General features: G+C 36.5%; 1 protein-coding gene and 1 pseudogene across 1 annotated transcript; both read right to left on the bottom strand.

Annotated features, from left to right (window-relative positions):
* Positions 1-4,603: 4,603 nt before the first annotated feature.
* LOC130848589 (olfactory receptor 4C11-like) lies at positions 4,604-6,229 on the bottom strand. The gene is made up of 2 exons (XM_057727037.1): positions 6,226-6,229; positions 4,604-5,562 (listed from the first exon to the last, which is right to left on the bottom strand). The coding sequence occupies exons 1-2, from the start codon at positions 6,227-6,229 to the stop codon at positions 4,604-4,606; spliced, it is 963 nt and encodes a 320-aa protein (XP_057583020.1).
* A 7,045-nt stretch (positions 6,230-13,274) lies between these two features.
* Positions 13,275-14,206, bottom strand: LOC130848049 (olfactory receptor 4C15-like; annotated as a pseudogene).
* Positions 14,207-17,044: the final 2,838 nt, after the last annotated feature.

Raw genomic sequence — 17,044 nt, 5'->3', positions numbered from 1 at the left:
TAGTGATAACTTCTTTTAGCAGCCAATGGTTTTTTGGTAAGACCTACTGAAGAGCTGAATCCTACTATTGAGCTACTGTATTGGGGCTCCTACTAGCAGGTCCTAATTCCCCCAACATAATAAAAGATTCTCTGAAGACATTACATCAGCCACCTTTAATGCTGCCTCTGTCTCCAGTGCCCTGCCCAGTAAAGGTTGGATACTAAGGCCCCTTCCCTTTCACCCCATCCATGACTTCAGGCCAACTCTCTGCTTTTACACTGAACATCTTCAGAAGTTCTTCTTCTCCCCCTTCCTGTCACTCAGAGCAAGGGGCACAGTTCCATCTTCACATTCAAGGCTGTGTGTCCCTTTGAAGTTTCCACTGTTTGTATACATGACACCTAAGGGTAAATTTAAATGTGTAGCCAGTTGTTTATCAAATTTGAGTATCTTTCAGAAGACATTTAAGTAAGGATGATCTGAAGTCCAGCTTCAGCCATGATCTTCAGCCAAAATCATTTATCAGCTCAGATTTCAGCATTTACAAGTTAAATGTCTACACCACTGTCATTTGTGACCTCTCTGCCCTTCAGGGATATGACCACATAGGTTACTGCCATGTACAATCTCCATAATGGTGCTACCACAAATCATCACAGGGTTCAGATTTATTGTTAATATAAACATTAGTCTCAAATATTGGTGAATATTCTGAATGAAATTCTCCTTGTTTCATTTTTTCTTACTTTGGTTTCCTTTTGGATATGAAACATTAAGCAGATTGACATTCTTATTGCCGAGACCAGCTAGGTGACTTGAGGTGAGTGATGGGTGCCACAAGCTTAAAGAAAACACAGACACAGATTTAAGAGAAAGATGGGACCAGGGGACTCAAGACCTCTAGGATCAAGAGCCTCGCTGATTGATCCCACGTTGCTTTTATTGAGTTCTTAGCATAGTCTAAGGGTCTAACACTCTCAGTTTAGTCCCACAAACAAGGTTATCTTTGAAGTAAACAAACAAAGGCCTCACATGACTGGGGGCGATGATCTTTGTTTGCCTCCTGGGTCCAATTTGAGCAGGGTGTGGATTTGAGCAGAGTGTGGATTTGAGCTGGGCATGGAGAGCACAGCAACCCTGGGGACAGGAGACCTCTCTCAGAAGGATTAAGGGTCTGTGCCCCACCCCTCTTGGCCCCTCTGCGACTGTGCCTGTCTTAGGTTGTTCCTCCCCTGAGGAATCTTATCCATCTCTGGCTAACCAGCCATCCTCCGGGGCCAAACAGGATGCTATGAGGTGTGCAAGTGAGAAAGGGGCTGTGCCCCCAGAAAGGGTCGATATTCTGTTTCCACCGTAGCCTATGCCCCCATGGTCTCCACGCCAAGCATCCTTAGTTCCTCCACTGCTCAAGCAGGACATTCTGCATCCAGTCGCTCGGCCCACATACTTTAATTACTTTTAGTAACATTTTCAAGGTTTCAGAAAGACTTCTGAATGTTTTCCCACATCTTATAATATCAATATTTTTAATATTAACTTCTTGTCCAAAATGTGAACACAGACATCACAGCCACAGCTGCAACTGACAGTAAATCACCTCAAGAACAAACACAAATAAGATCACAAAGCAAAATGAAATTGCACAATATTTTCCTTTCTTCACTTCTTTCAACCTTATACTTTATTGATAAAGAATGAAATTTTATTTTCTTCTTGCCTCGAACTAATTAATAAAATTGTCTGATAGGACATGCACAGTTTTTTAACATTTATTGGGTGCATGTATTATATGCACACACACACATCACTAGAAGTGTATGAAATTTATGTTTTAAAAATATTTTTACTTTTAGTTTATTTTGGACACTTTTATAGAATGATAGCATTGGAAAGGGCCTTGGTGAATTTCTTCATATGATGTATTTTTTTAAAGTATTACCAGAATAGAGCAGGAAAGGGGAAGAGAAGAAAGAAAAGTTAGGATGCAGGATTGTTCATGTTAAAAATGCACAGTCTTGATAGCGAAGGGAAATAAGCTCTTCACGGAACCAGCTGAGGATGGTGGATGCTCTAGGTATGACTTCTGGTACCCACAAATATTTCCAGAATGATCACTCTGCATTGTCTGCCAGCAGGGCATTCTGTAACAAAAATTGGCCTAGGATTCCCAGCCACTGAAATATGACTGAAAACCTAACAATTGCCAAGACTCCTACTCTTGCTGCATGGTATCAGAGAAGGATGCTAGCACACCTGGGTATGTAGTGAGACCTCTGTTGTCTGAGTGGTTGTGGTGAAGCTAACTCATCATGGGTGATCATCTGAATCAGCTCTATGGAGAACATTTTGTGGGAGCTATGCTTCTGGGAACATGTGATCAGAGCCCCTCCCCCAGTTAGGTCATAGAAACCCAGAGGAAAATGCCCTCTCAGATCAGAGTGGAATTTGATTAAATTTAGAGTCTTCATTAATTTGCTTGTTACTAAAGAGTTGATAATTCATTTTTTTTAGTGGGGGATTTGTGACATCTGATGAAAAATAAGCTAAGGCAATGCCATGATAAATGCTTAGATGAAGACAGACTCCTAGGATGATTTCTCAAGAAGGTAGGGGAACAAGCCACACAATCCTGTGCACATTAGGGCAACCTGGTTAGTGATCATTTCTGTACCTTCTGCAACCTTTTGGTTAATTTGGCCCTTATGCTATCTTCCCACAAGGTGGTGCTCAAGTCAAATACTAGTCTAAACCCAGCTGTTTTCAAATTTCACCCAGTTCTAAAGGAATTTGTAGATTTACCTGTCTTCAGAAAATGTTAATAGTTGTGTGAATTTTTAACTAAGGTGTACTTTATCCCCTGAGTGTGCTTTAGGACCACACTAACCAGTCTCATTTTTTTTTTTTCTGCCATGCCATTCTGCATTGAACCCCTACCACCTGCAGAGGAAGTGCTGAGTCTTAACCACAGATCACCAAGGAAGTCTCTAACAGGTCTCACTTTAAATACATGACCTGGATCTCAAATGAGCTCTTGATGCTGCAATTCCACCCTCCATCTATTCTCTCACTGTTCTAAAATGAATAAAGGACTCTTAGGACCATTAGGGATGAAGGGCTCTATGTGCTAGAGGTATATTTCCATCTTTCCCTCTAACTTTAAAATCCCAATACCTTCTCCTTTTTCTTCAGTCCCAATCAAAGGTTTTACATACTACTTAGGAGAAAACATGAAGCAATTAGAAAAGAAGTGCTACAAACTCACATCACCCCTTCTTCCCACCCATCCCCCAGCCTCTATACACACATAATCAGCCTCCCTGCCTGTTATAGAATTGTGATCCCTATAAACTATCAGTTCTACTAACCCAGTCAATACTCCTGCTTGTGGACCAAAGCCCATTTCCTCCTTATATGTAAGAACAGTGGTCTGACAACTCTCCCCTCCTCTCTCTTGGCAACCTTTGCTCTCTGCAGGGTCATTCCTGCCATCATGAACATCCTCCTGTTCCTTCACTTTAAAATATCACTTTTTTTAAACACCACTCTCTTGTCAGCTGCTTTTTCCATTAATTCCTTCCCTTTCATAGTAAAATATGTTGAAAGAGTTTTCATACTTGATATATTTTGTTCTGTTTCCAAGTTAGGAATCTCACTTCTGTGGACGTCTTCTCTTTTTAGCTCTGTGTTATGTGTCAGTTGCTACCTTTTTCATACATATGATCTTGTTTATGAGGTATTGGTTTTTATAAGATAACTCTCACAATTTAATAAAATTGTCACCAATTCACCAACCATATATCAAGGAAGTGTCCATAGACTTAAATTAACAAAAAAATAGATATGTATATGCAATTAAATAATATAAAAATAGCAGTTAACATGGTGAACAAAGAAAAGATATTAAAAAACATAGAAAGAAATTAGAAAGAAATTATGGACAATACAATGAATATGTTGCTAGAATTGTCCAATTTGAATAAAAGGTCCCGAGTCATTTCCCTGTACATGTTCAAGAGGAAAAGGAAAGGCCAGTTTTTAAGGGTGTTACAATGGGGAGACAAATATAAAATAGGGGCTTAACTAGAGAGTATTTATGCTCCTTTGGGAGCGTAAGTTTGTTGGAGTGACTTGATGCTAGTGACTCTTGAGCCAGAAAAGATATGATACAGACTCAGTAGTGCCGGAACTGATTTGCCAACAAGATGGAAGAAATCAGGGACAAATGATTAAACCTGAATAAGAAACATGAAAAGAAAACAAACAAACAAACAAATAAACAAAAATGTGCAAAACAAGAAAGTAAATTTACAGAAACAACAGGATCTGGTTCACAAGCCTCAAAAGAGCAGAAGTATCAAAGCAGCCAGCAGAAGTGAGGAATGGGCTTGTACTCCCACAAGTATGATGACACTTCCTGTTCTGTCACTCTAGGAGACATTGGCTTAAAATAATATAGATCTGTGCTCTGTGCTCACTCTGCCCGTTCCCTTGAACATCCCATTGCATGAGGATTTTATAGTCCACGTTAAAATGAGAACATGTCGTCTTTTCTATCAATCCAATTTTATTTTACCTGTGACAGAATTAGCAATTGGCATCTTCTGCTCTTTGCTACCTCGAGTCAGAGTTTGTTGCACCATAACTTTCTCATGGCATGTTTGACTTCTGCATTCCTCAGGGTGTAAATCAGAGGGTTGAGCAAAGGTGTCCCAATAGTGTAAAACACAGCAACCATCTTGTCCACTGGAAATACAGTTAGAGGGCGAGTATATGTGAATATACAAGGTATGAAGAATAAGGTGATAACGCTAATGTGGGAGGTACAAGTAGAGAGGGCCTTCCTTCTTCCTTCTGCACTATGGTTACTCAGAGAATGTAAGGTGAAAACATAGGAGATTAGCAGCAATATGAAACTCACCATGTATATGGCCCCACTGTTAAACACTATGAATAGATTCATGACATATGTATCCATGCAGGCAAGTGTCAACAAAGGTTGCATGTCACAGAAATAGTGGTCAATAACATTGGAGCCACAGAAGCGTAACCTCAAAGCCAAGGGAATCTGTGCTGAAGAGTGGATACAAGACCCCACCCAGGTCAGCTTCACCAATGCACCACAGACACACTGGCTCATGATGGTTGTGTATTGCAGAGGCTTACAAATGGCCACATAGTGATCAAAGGACATTAGGACAAGCACCAAGGTCTCCACGCACCCAAAGAAGTGAACTGCAAAGACCTGGGTCATGCACTCATTGTAGGAGATGACTTTCTTCTCAGATACAGAATCTACAGTTAACCTAAGAGCAGTGGTTGTTGAAAAACAGGCATTAGCAAAAGATAAGTAGAAAAGGAAGAAGTACATGGGGCTCTCAAGTGTCTGGCTATACCTTATGGTCATCACTATTAGAAAGTTTGCCAAAAGAGTTGCCAGGTATAGGAACAAGAAGATCACAAATACTACTTTCTCTTTTAGTACATCCTGTGTCAGTCCAAGCAGAATGAACTCATTCACACTGCTATTCACCTCTATAGTTACAGTGAGTGTAGAACAGACACAGCTGAGAAGTGGTTCATCTGAGAAGAAAGTTGGGGAAATGGTGACTTGGCAATAGCAGTGTAGTTGGACTTAGAATTACAACTTTTATAGTTATAATCCCATCAACACATGTAACAGCGTTTCTCAAAGTTTTTCATGCATTATAATAAATTGGGAAACTTTCTTTTTTTTAACATTTATGTTCATGCATCAACCATGGGCATCAACTCAAGATCTTCCTAGGGGGATTAAGATTTGGGTGGGGAAAAAACCCTCAAGTCATTGTGATCTCTGCCAAGGTCTGAGAGCTGATGACTTGCTGTATGATCTTGATCAGGTCACTTTATTGTCTCTATGCTTTTTCTTCATATGACAATTAGAGATTCTAATAGATACTTTAAGTATGTGTATATGATTTACTGAAAACATATCTTTATATAAGTTTAAAATAATACTTTTGGATATTCTCTCTTGAGAAAACACATTGATTTGGACACCAGTTTGCACCCATTATTCCTGATCTTTTTAATATCTTGGTTGAATTATGCTTTAAGAAAAAAATATTTCTCCAGTTTTAGGAAATAAAACTTATTACAACCATAATTTTACTTTCATTGACAGGGAACATGAGATATTTAAGTAAAGCATTGAAACTGACATTATTAAGGAAAATTACTATATATTTGAAAAAAATCCATTACTCATGTTACGTACAAGGAATCAGGTTTTACATCCTATGATTCCTACCTGATGTGCCATCTCTTATATTTCTACAACCTGTATAATGTCCTGTCTCATACACAATACGTCTACTACTGTTTTCCAGATGTTTATATTCTTCCAACTTTGATCCAAGACATAATCTTTAAATGCACTTCAGGATTTAAACACACAAATATTTCCCATTGTTCTATTTTTTTATATACATACATATATAATTTCAATCATCCCATAATATTATTATACTTTTTGATCTTAGTTTTTATTTGTTAAATGTCTTTCCTATGTAAAGTATCCATAGTGTAATTATTCGTTGAGCAATTATAAATTAACATACCAAAATGTTATAAATTCTATCATTTATTTTTACTTAAGTTGTTTTCAAACTTCCATCCTAATAAAAAACTTATGCATAAACTCTTCTTATATAGCCTTTGGTTAATTTTAATAATTTCATCAAAATACATGTCTAGAGGATTACTGACATAAATATGAGTATTTTCATTATTATTGACAACTATTGCCACATAACCTTCCAATTTGGTTCTTTCATTATTTTTTAGAAAAAAAATAATTATAGAATGAATATATTTGCATATTAAAATCTCTAAAGTTTACATTAGATTACAGACTGAGAAAAGTACCCTTCGAAAATTCATAACTAACCAATCTCACTCCCCGGACGTAACTGTTAGTTCCTTACACATTCTGTGAGGGTTTTCAGCATTATATATGCATCTATGCAGTTAAATATTTCTTTTGATGTCCAAATTGGATTTTTTTCCATTGTTGCCAAAATTACAGCAATATGGCCCAAACTTCTAGTAAAAGCCTCACTTGGGGCACTATCATATTTGCTTAGTTAACAGAATTAAAATTATGATATTTATTTTGATTAGTAATAGTGCTTAATATTTGTGCATATATTTACTTCCTTCATTTCATGTTTTGATTTATGTATATCCTTTGTCAGTTAATTTTTAATATCTTTAAGTTTTGAGTTTTTTTTTCCAATTTTATACACTAAAATCTATCAAATTTACTCCCCTTTCCATTTTGTTCTGCTACTTAAATTTGGGAGATATCATATTTATTGTCTCATAATATTTCAATGCCTTTTCATTTTAATGTCAAGTGGATGACCTATAATTTATTTTAATATGAGTTTTGACATACTTTTCCTCTTTTTGATTAATCACCAATCATTCAGTGCATCAATAACACCATCAACTCAGTCATCAAATATGTACTAAGAACCTACTCATATCCAGAGTCAGCCGATAGGACATGGAAAGATGCCTTCAACTGCTTCACAACCAAATTGGAGAGATAATATTCCTCCATATAAGATCATTAATTACATAAAAATTACACACAACTCTATGTGATAATATCAAATTAATTTTTTTCTGAAAGTGAGAAGATCCCTGGAGAATAAATCAATTGGACAGTGAATGTTCAACCATGAAAAAGAAATGGAGTGATAGCTTTCAAAATGGTAAGCTGAGGTTTCTGACAAGATTCACTGAAGCTCAAGTATAAGCTTATACTGGGTTTCCGTAAGTAGAATAAATATTTCAATGTCAGTAAGACAAATCATCCGTTTACCTCTAACAAATTTACACATCTAAATAAAACTTTAGGTTTCCTTGCAGTCTAGCTAAAATAATATTAGAAAAATTAGAGTTGTTATAGTAACTGTAAGCTTTGAATGGCAGTTCCAAGTATCTCTGATGACTGTAAACAAGAAAATAAATTAATGATTATTTAATTTCAATACATTAGGTTTCCAATAGGAGAGGAAGACAAAAGGTAGGGAGCTCTTTGCTGTGAGGAGAGGATCAGTTTGGAAAGAAGAGTCATTAAATACCATTAGAAGGGAATCTGCATGCATTGTTTCAGGAATAGTAGATACCTCATCCATAAAAACTACACTCTCATTAAATCAAACAGTTGTAAAAGGTAAATTTGTGGGCAGATGATGGACAACCATGAAAGCCAGGTCATGTAATTTTATTTTGTTTTATTTTAAGTAAGAAAAAAGAAGATTTGAGGACATGAAGACAGGAAAGCAGCATTTGACAAGATGTATGCATTAGGTCAGATCAATACCACCTCACAGTTTTATCTTTGGATTCATTATTGCCTAATCCTCCTGGACCATCCTGCCTCTTTGATCTGAGAGGACATCACGGTAGTAGAGGAAATTATTTTCTCTTCCTAATCCTTAAATTTTGCTTTCACCTGCTGAAATTTTAACCAGTTCAAATGCATTTGGTGCCAAAAGTTTTCCATTTTCTTCTTTAGATAAATAGACATCTATCTTTACCTTCTATGCTCCTATATTACTATGTGGATTTCTGTATACATATGATTGAATAAGGTAATACTGGAGTAAATATTATTCTAATTTTCTAATCTTATTATTCAAACAAGGTTTTTGCTTTTGTTATTTCGTTTGACGGGCACAATTTCTGCAAGGTAACTCTGGCCGTTTGCTTTGTCCTTTTGTAGTTACAAAGTTTGACCTGTGATAGAGAAAGTTTAAGGCAGTTAGGCTAGAACTAGAGAGGCATGCAACTAGATAGCTTCTGTCTCTAGCATTCACCCTGCATGCCATATAAAATAAAAAAACTCAATCATCATGTAGATTGCATCTTAGAAAAGAGAAATGCTGAGCCATTAGGGAAGGAGGACAATTGATACTTTAAATTTCTCTGCTGACTCCAAAGTCAAGTTCATTAAAATGCATGTTGAGGCAGTTTTTCAAAGCAGAAAAATAAATACCTAAGTGAATAATAATGAAGAGGAGGAAAGAAGCAGACTAATGAAGTCAGAGCAGGAGAGAGGAGTGCAGGTGAGTTAAACACCAGGGAAAGAAGAATCCGGGGTAGGATACAGAAAGACAGAGTGGGAAGGTGAGAAGAAAATATTAGAGGGTAGTTTGACTCAAGATTTCATCACACACTTCAGCTTCTTTCTTCCTAACCTACCACACTATCACTTTCCCCCAAACCAAAAAGGGAGTATGGTCATAAGTAAAGGGTTGCCAGGGGGCTTGAAAACTCAGGTGTGTAGAAAGTGCAGCCCTATTTTATATTGTGTCCCAGAAACATCAGCACTGACATAAAACTTCAAAGGAGGGGATCCACAAGATAGAACCTTCTGCCAAGCTGGCCTCAGTGCAGTTTATTGCATCCTCTGTGAGCAGAGATGCATTTCAGAGACAGTATAGCTTTGTGCTGAGGTCAGGGAAGGCTTAGGAAGCCCGGACCACCATAACACTTCATTGGTGGAAACACCCTGTTAGGAATTCCATCGTTTGTTAGAAGACACATGGAATAAAGATTCTAAGAGATAAGTCTTTAGGAGACAATTAGAAGAAACTATTTCAGAGAGACTGAAAAACTTACTTCTTAAGAGCAAATAGGTGACTTTCAATACAGTATATTTTTCATATCTTCAACTTGAATTTACTTATAAGGTGAAATATATGAAGCCTGAATAAAACACACAAACTATACTTCATTGTGTTTTATCAATACCTTCTATCACAAGAGGGTTATGGGATGCAGAGAGTTTATAGAGAAAGGGGACTCTGCATGTGGCCATAATTCACACAGCTCCTCTCCAGAAGCACCAGCTTAGACAGAACAACAAAGTCTGTATTGGAGCAATGAGGAGGGTCATGAAAAATGGGACAGGTTTCTTAATTTGTTTCTTGGAAACTTTATGGAGAAAGCTATTTCTTCACTCTGAGTGAGAAATGCCTCTGAAGTCAGCTCTCTCCCCACAATATCTCTTTTGGAAAATTATGAATTTTAGTGTCACTTTTTTACTTCACCGGATATTTATAGTAATTCCCACAAAAGTTTGCAAATGCCTAAGGCAGGCCTTTACCACAGGAGCTTCAAGCAAACTATTTCTCCCAAACCAGTCCTAAAGGATATGCAATGAGCTACTTAGCTCAGACAGTCCAGGGCAAAGGCAAACCTTGGGGACAATTAATTAAACTTCAAAGTATATGATTTGATGTGAAGAAAGGCTGTTTCCTTCTCCATAAGATTTCCTTAAGCCCATCTCTTCTAGTGGCATGAAGACCTTTGAAATTGGTTAAAGGCTCAGAGATAAAATATGTACTATAAATTTGAGTCCTGGTCTTTCCATTTATCTGCTATTTAAAATTAAACAAGTTTCTCAATCTCCTGAACTTCCTATGTTCTCTTCATAAAAGGAAACTAATAATCAATATTTCTTTAACATTATTAATATTGAGGTCTCCCATTTCTAATCCTATACATGTTTTTAAATAAATTTAGAGAGGAAGATGGAAAGAAAGAAAAGGGAAAGGAATTCTTGAATACTTGTCTCACATATTTTCTTTTTTTTTTAAAGATGTATGTCCTTCCACTTACAGGAAACAGAGTTAGATCTTTGTCTTTGAATGGTTGCAAGGTATTAAAGATGGAATAGATTGCATCAAAAAGTTACTTTCCTACCTGGGAGGCCATGCTACAATCAGTACTCTTGTCTAAGAATTGCTTGCAAGGTATGGCATTGCCTGCTAGGTACTGTCTATGAGGATGAAGTGAGCGGTCCAGGGTATGTATGGGTGAAAGGAGACAGAAATAGAGATGGAATAATGCCATGGATAGATTGCACCATGCTTTGCACTTTTTCTAAAGGGTCTAGTGGCAACCAGAAAGCCCAAGCAACTCAGAGAAACATTGTAGAGACAAGTATACTCTCAACACCTGGCCTTTTTTTTCCCTTACAAATGGACTGGAAGAATCCTGAGGAAGGTTTTTGTTTGTTTCTTTGTTTTGCATTTATTTATTTATTTTATTTTTTAAATACATCTTTATTGGAGTATAATTGTTTTAAAATGTTGTGTCAGTTTCTGTTGTACAACAAAGTGAATCAGCTATATTTATACATATATCCCCAATTCTCTCCATCTTCAGCCTCCCTCCCACACTCCCCATCCCACCCCTCTAGTTCATCACAAAGCACCAAGCTGATATCCCTGTGCTATACAGCAGCTCTGAGGAAGGTTTTTGATGTGTCCCTTAAAGTCTTTGACCCTTAGTCCCCCATGAATTAAATGGGAATATGAAGACCTGCTTCTAATTTCTGTAAATACCAGAATATATAACATGTGAAAAGAAAGAATCCCTGGCTCAGGAAAATGCAGAATAAATATTATTTTTTTATTATTATTAATCTACCCTAAACAAAGGAATTGCAGACCAAAAAAGTGAAATAAGCCATCAAGTTCACGCAGCTAGTTAGTAACAGAACTGAGTCTGGAATCCAAATCTCTCAAGGATGAATCTAAATCTCTTTAATTTTAATATAATGTGTACAGTAACATCATAAGATATCTTGCCTTGGAAAAGAAGAGCAACCAATGAATGAGTCCCTGCATTGAACTGCCCAGTCATAGAGTCCTAAATCAACTCCCCAACTTTGAGAGAATGGTTAAGGTTTCCAGTTCCAGTGGAACATTTTTACAAAGGGCAGTTTCAAAGGAGACTATTGAACTGGCCAAAGGCAAGAAGCTGAGTCAGTGATCTCTGGAAGTCCTTGCAATCTCTGAGTGAACAGACCCTGTTTGAACTAAAATCCATTGTAAACTGAATGACCAGATTACCTAACTGGAATCCTGGTTCCGATATATCAAGGTGAGAGTTTTACTGAATTCAGTTGACTATGGCCATTTTTTCATGGGAATTGATGATAACTGAGTTTTGTACCATATCGAGTATATCTCTGTCCATCTCTGTCTCAAGTGTAGTCAGCACAATTTTGGGCCCTAATTTAAACTCTGTTAATTGAAATGTATATCTCACTAAGGTAAAGTTTCCAGTGAATAATTCAGAAATTCTGGCCAGATTAAGCCCATTAATATAATTCATATTGGTGGCTCTAGATGATTTTATTTGGGTCAGAAATACTTTCAGAAAGGAAATCAGATTTAATTTTGTGAGGAATGGAAAGAGGAATGAAGAATAAAGAATGAGAAAAGAGTAGGTAGCAAACAGTGGCTTTATTTTTTATCTGAATTTTTATATGAGAATTTTAGATATGAGAAAATTAACTAGAATATAGACTTTAAGTACTCTACTCTGTGTTGTATAAAAGCATTAGTTACAGATATCATCAAGAATTAAGGGCTATTATCAACAATAATGAATTACATTCCTTTACCAAGCTTGATGTGTTAGTGTGTTAACATTATAGATAAGTTTCAATTTGAATATGGGAAGATATCTCATTTCATCAACAGATGTTTACTGAGCTTCTACGTTAGGCTTTTCTAGATGCTAATAACACATCAATGAACAAAAGAAAAAAAGATTCCCTGACTCTTAACTTATAGTCTATGAGAAAAGGCAGACAAAACTATTAATAATAATAATAAAATAATAAAAAATAAATTATATGGTATATCAGAAGGTTATGAATTCTCTAAAGAGTAGTAGGGAAGGGTTTCTTGAACTCCAAGGTGGGATTTGTTATTTTTAAACATGTGATAACAGGAACACCTACAGTGGAAGCTCTGAGAATGCTCTGATCTCTTCCAATCCTGAGTCCTGATTATCTTTTTTTTTCATCAGTCACTGAAATCAGCATCCTAAATACAGACTTCTTTTCACATGGAAGAGTTTGAGAAAGTTTCTGTTTCTATTCTGTAAAATATTTTTTTCTTCCCTCCACAAGGTTTTTTCAAATCATCAAATGAGTGGCAAGAGATCAGACAGGTAATATCTCTCTCGTTTCTTCAATTTTTAGATTCCAAGTAACTATAAAATTCAACTCTCTTTACACTTACATATGAGGATAACAAGTTGCCTAATTAGAGTTCATAAGTGATCTAAGCGTGAAAACATTATTTCCCAGACCCCATGTTAATGCTCTTTTACTGCCTGACTTACTACCTGTCAAATAAAGTCCATCCACATAAAGTTTTTGTCTAAGAACGTTTGTGTTTTATGTTTACTTTAAAACTTTCTTGAAGTTTAACATTTTATTTTTCATTAGAAACCACCATTATTCTGTTCCACACTTCCTCATAGCATTTTTCACTTCCTTGTTCCTGAAAGTGTAAATCAAAAGATTGAGCAAGGGAGTTAGGATGGTGTAAAATATGGCTACCATTTTCTCAAAGGAGAAGGCAGATGAAGGTTGTGCATACACAGATACACAGAGGACAAAAAACAAAATCACAACATCAAAGTGAGATCCACGGGTGGGGAGGGCTTTCTGCTGCCTTTCAGTACTACGGGTTCTCAGAGACAGTAAGAGGACCCCATTGGAGACAAGCAATAAGGAGAGGATTAGGATGCCAAAAAACCCACTGTTGGTGACCACCAAAAGGCCAAAGACATGAGTGTCAGTACAGGCAAGCTCTAGTAATGGGTACATGTCACACATGAAGTGATCAGTGACATTGGGGCCACAGAAGGGCAGCTGGAAAATGAAGAGAACTTGCTCATGGAATGTGGGAAGCCCCCTGTCCAGGCTACTCCCATCAGAAAGTCACAGAGCCTGCTGTTCATGATAGAAGAGTAGTGCAAGTGTTTGCAGATGGCCACATAGCAGTCATAGGCCATTTCAGTGAGGACAATCACCTCCACCCCAGCAAAGCAGTGCTTGGCAAAGAGCTGGGTCATGCAGCATTTGAAGATGGTTTTCCTCTCATAGAGAGAGTCCACAGTCATCTTTGGGGCAGTGACAGAGGAGCAGCATGCATCCTGGAAGGACAGAAAAACCAAGAAGAAGTCCATGGAGAAGCCCAGGAGTTCTGGGCTGCTACTGATGGGTCACCACAATTAGCAAGTTGCCCCCGACTGCTGCAATGTAAATGAACAAAAATACAACAAATACTATTTTCTGCACATTTAAACTCTATGAGAGCCCCATGAGTAAAAACTCAGTTACAAAGCTTTGATTTTGCATGGTTTTCAAGGAACAGGCAAAAGCTACCATGGTGAGCATGTAGAATTATGAGAAAGAAAAATCTGTTTCAGACCGTTTGTATATTATCATAGTCATCAATTTGGTGCAGATATATGAAAAAATATCTTATGTGCTAACGCATCTCTCATCAGTGAGAACACAAAATTAGTCATTTGCTGAAGGTGGTAGTGGGATGTCAGGAAGAATTAAGGTGTGCATAAATTATTAAATACTTTAAGATAGTCAGAGCTGTAATATAGGGGAAGGGTAAGGATCCCCTTGTGGTAGGGATGAGAAACATTTTTTATCTCAGCTGCCAACTCTGATCACTTAGTAGTATTTTCCTGGAGTGAACTGTGAGATGGATTCTGAAGTCACATCCAAGTTCTGGGGAAAGGAGGAGGGAAATTTGTTAGTCATGCCTGCCATGTGCATGGATGGGAACAGGGGTGACTTACATGCCATTCCTGATCAGGTGACTTCCTTACCTAGAAATAGAAGAAGAAATAAGACAGAGCTTAAATGGTGCTTGAAAATCATGGCTACTCCCCCAATTATGTCTTGAAAAATCTGAAATGAATTGAGCCTTTAAGATTAATTAATCCACTTTTTATATAAGAGAATTCTCATTGGGAAAGCACCTTGTGGCAGCCTAATACATAACACGCATGCATGTGTTGAGTTGATATTTTTCTTAATTCATCATTTAAAAAGAAGAACAGAAGCTTATAAAACAAAATACTACCTACTAATGTGTCTTGTCATGATGACTGAATTAAATAATGCAAGAAGCAACTTTTCAGGGTCTAGTAGGCAGAAAACAGTCCATGTTAGATCCTATCACCCTACTTTACTTTTAGGAAACACATGTTTATAACAAATAACAGATGCTGGATCTGGAATTTTAACCCCAAATCTCTGGCTTTGACATTCAAGTCCTTCCCACTGTTTCTACAGGGAAAAAAACAAAACTTTTTTCTGGCAAGAACTTCAGAGCTGGGGTGGCCTTTCTAAAGTCTCCATTCACCGTAGAGGTTAAAACTCTCTGATTCCTTTGTTATGTTTTAATGATGCTTCCTGATGGAGGACGTAGAGCAAATGATGTAGAATCAGAAGGTAATGGCCCAATTATTTACAGATACAATTTGGCAACAACCATATATGTAAGGAATAGAAACAGTATGTTGAATATAGCCAGGGTCTGAGTTATTTATTATTTTCTAATGATTTATATGATGTGGCCCAATCTGATCAAGTTTCAAGGATATATACTTCAAATTTATATGACTTTATTGTAATATAAGGATGTTTATATCTAACCTCCCTACTCATCTCACAGGATTATAATGAGGGTCAAATTGGAAAATGTGAAAATGTTGCTTATGATAAAATGCCCTTACCAACTTCAGTTACTATTCTCTCCTTTAAGAAGCCAGAAACCTTAGCCACAGAAAGCTTTTCCATGAGTCATCAGATTATTACTCCAACTTTTGTCTTCTTTTCCATAACAAAATAAAGCTGTGAAAAATGTGTCCTCACCTATAGATGTAACAGAAATTTATCAGTCAAATGGCATGTGAGTGTGTGTGTGTATGTGTACATATACAATCTATGTTTATTAAATAGGAAAATAAAAGAAAAAATTAAACTTATGAGAAATAAAAACAAGCTGATTTTTGTGAATGTCACAGCTAACAAAAACAATTTACAATGTTACTAAGACAATAAATACACAGTTGTGTGTTAACTAACATTTGTCCTTTTGCTTACTCTGAAATGATTATTTCTATTATGTTTCCAGAATTAATAGACATTCCAAACAGTGTCTGCACTATGAACTCCATATTCAGTTACAAGTCATCACCAAGAATACAAAAGTATAAAGCAAACCATGTAAGACCACTAGATCAGTCAACGATGATTCATTAAAAAGTAAAGAAAATCAATATATGATCCAGCAGTTATCCTTGGATCAAAGCAGGAGACACACTGAAATGAAATGAAGAAGAATATCAGCTCCAGAGTAATAATGAGCTAGGTTCAAATACAGGCTCTTCTACTTAGTTATATTATGTGATGGGGAAAAGTAACTTAAAATTCTCAAAGACTTGGGTTCTACCTCTACAACTGAATATAGGAACAATGGTTATTGATAGGGTTCTTGTGAGAATCAGAGAAGGCAATACTGGTAAAAATGTTTACAGAGTTAAAAGCACAGAAGAAAATCACACTCAATGGTAAGAACAAGTTCCCAGAGCCATTGGCACAAAGAAGAAATGATAATGTTTTTATGTCTAATTCTGTTTCACCATGATCAAGTATTTTTACCATCCTTTTATTTATCCACAAATATAAAATATTTTTATTGTTTACAGTGCAGATATGGTCTTGTTTAAATGTCCATAATACTCTCTGAACAAATTATAATGACCTTCAGACCCATGGGTGTCCAGTTCTTTTCTGGTAGCTTCATTGTACAAAGAAAATAAATATATTGAAGAGTTGAGGGGAAGAACAATGCTCTATATTAATCTAATAATTAAATAATTTTAGGCTGTTTATCTCCCTTATCTAGGTAGTTTCTAAGAGAAATACCATTTTAAAATTAAAGTGCTCACTAATTATATATATAAAAAAAATCACCACCACCTTTTTTCAGCGAAGAGGAGTTTCCACAATTAGTGTTAAAACCTTGACAATGGACAGTACAGTGTGCTCGTAGTTTATGACCACAAGATGTGTGATTTGATGTCATTTTAAAGATAATTGTCCCAAATGAAATGTATTGTCCTGGACCAAATCCTAGAGTAGAAAATGGACAGTGGTGGAAAAATTAGT

The sequence above is a fragment of the Hippopotamus amphibius genome, chromosome 3 (genome assembly GCF_030028045.1).
Source record: "Hippopotamus amphibius kiboko isolate mHipAmp2 chromosome 3, mHipAmp2.hap2, whole genome shotgun sequence".
NCBI classification, from domain to species: Eukaryota; Metazoa; Chordata; class Mammalia; order Artiodactyla; family Hippopotamidae; genus Hippopotamus; species Hippopotamus amphibius.
The sequence above is the reverse complement of the archived record's forward strand: the minus strand, read 5'-3'. Positions and strand labels throughout refer to the sequence as shown.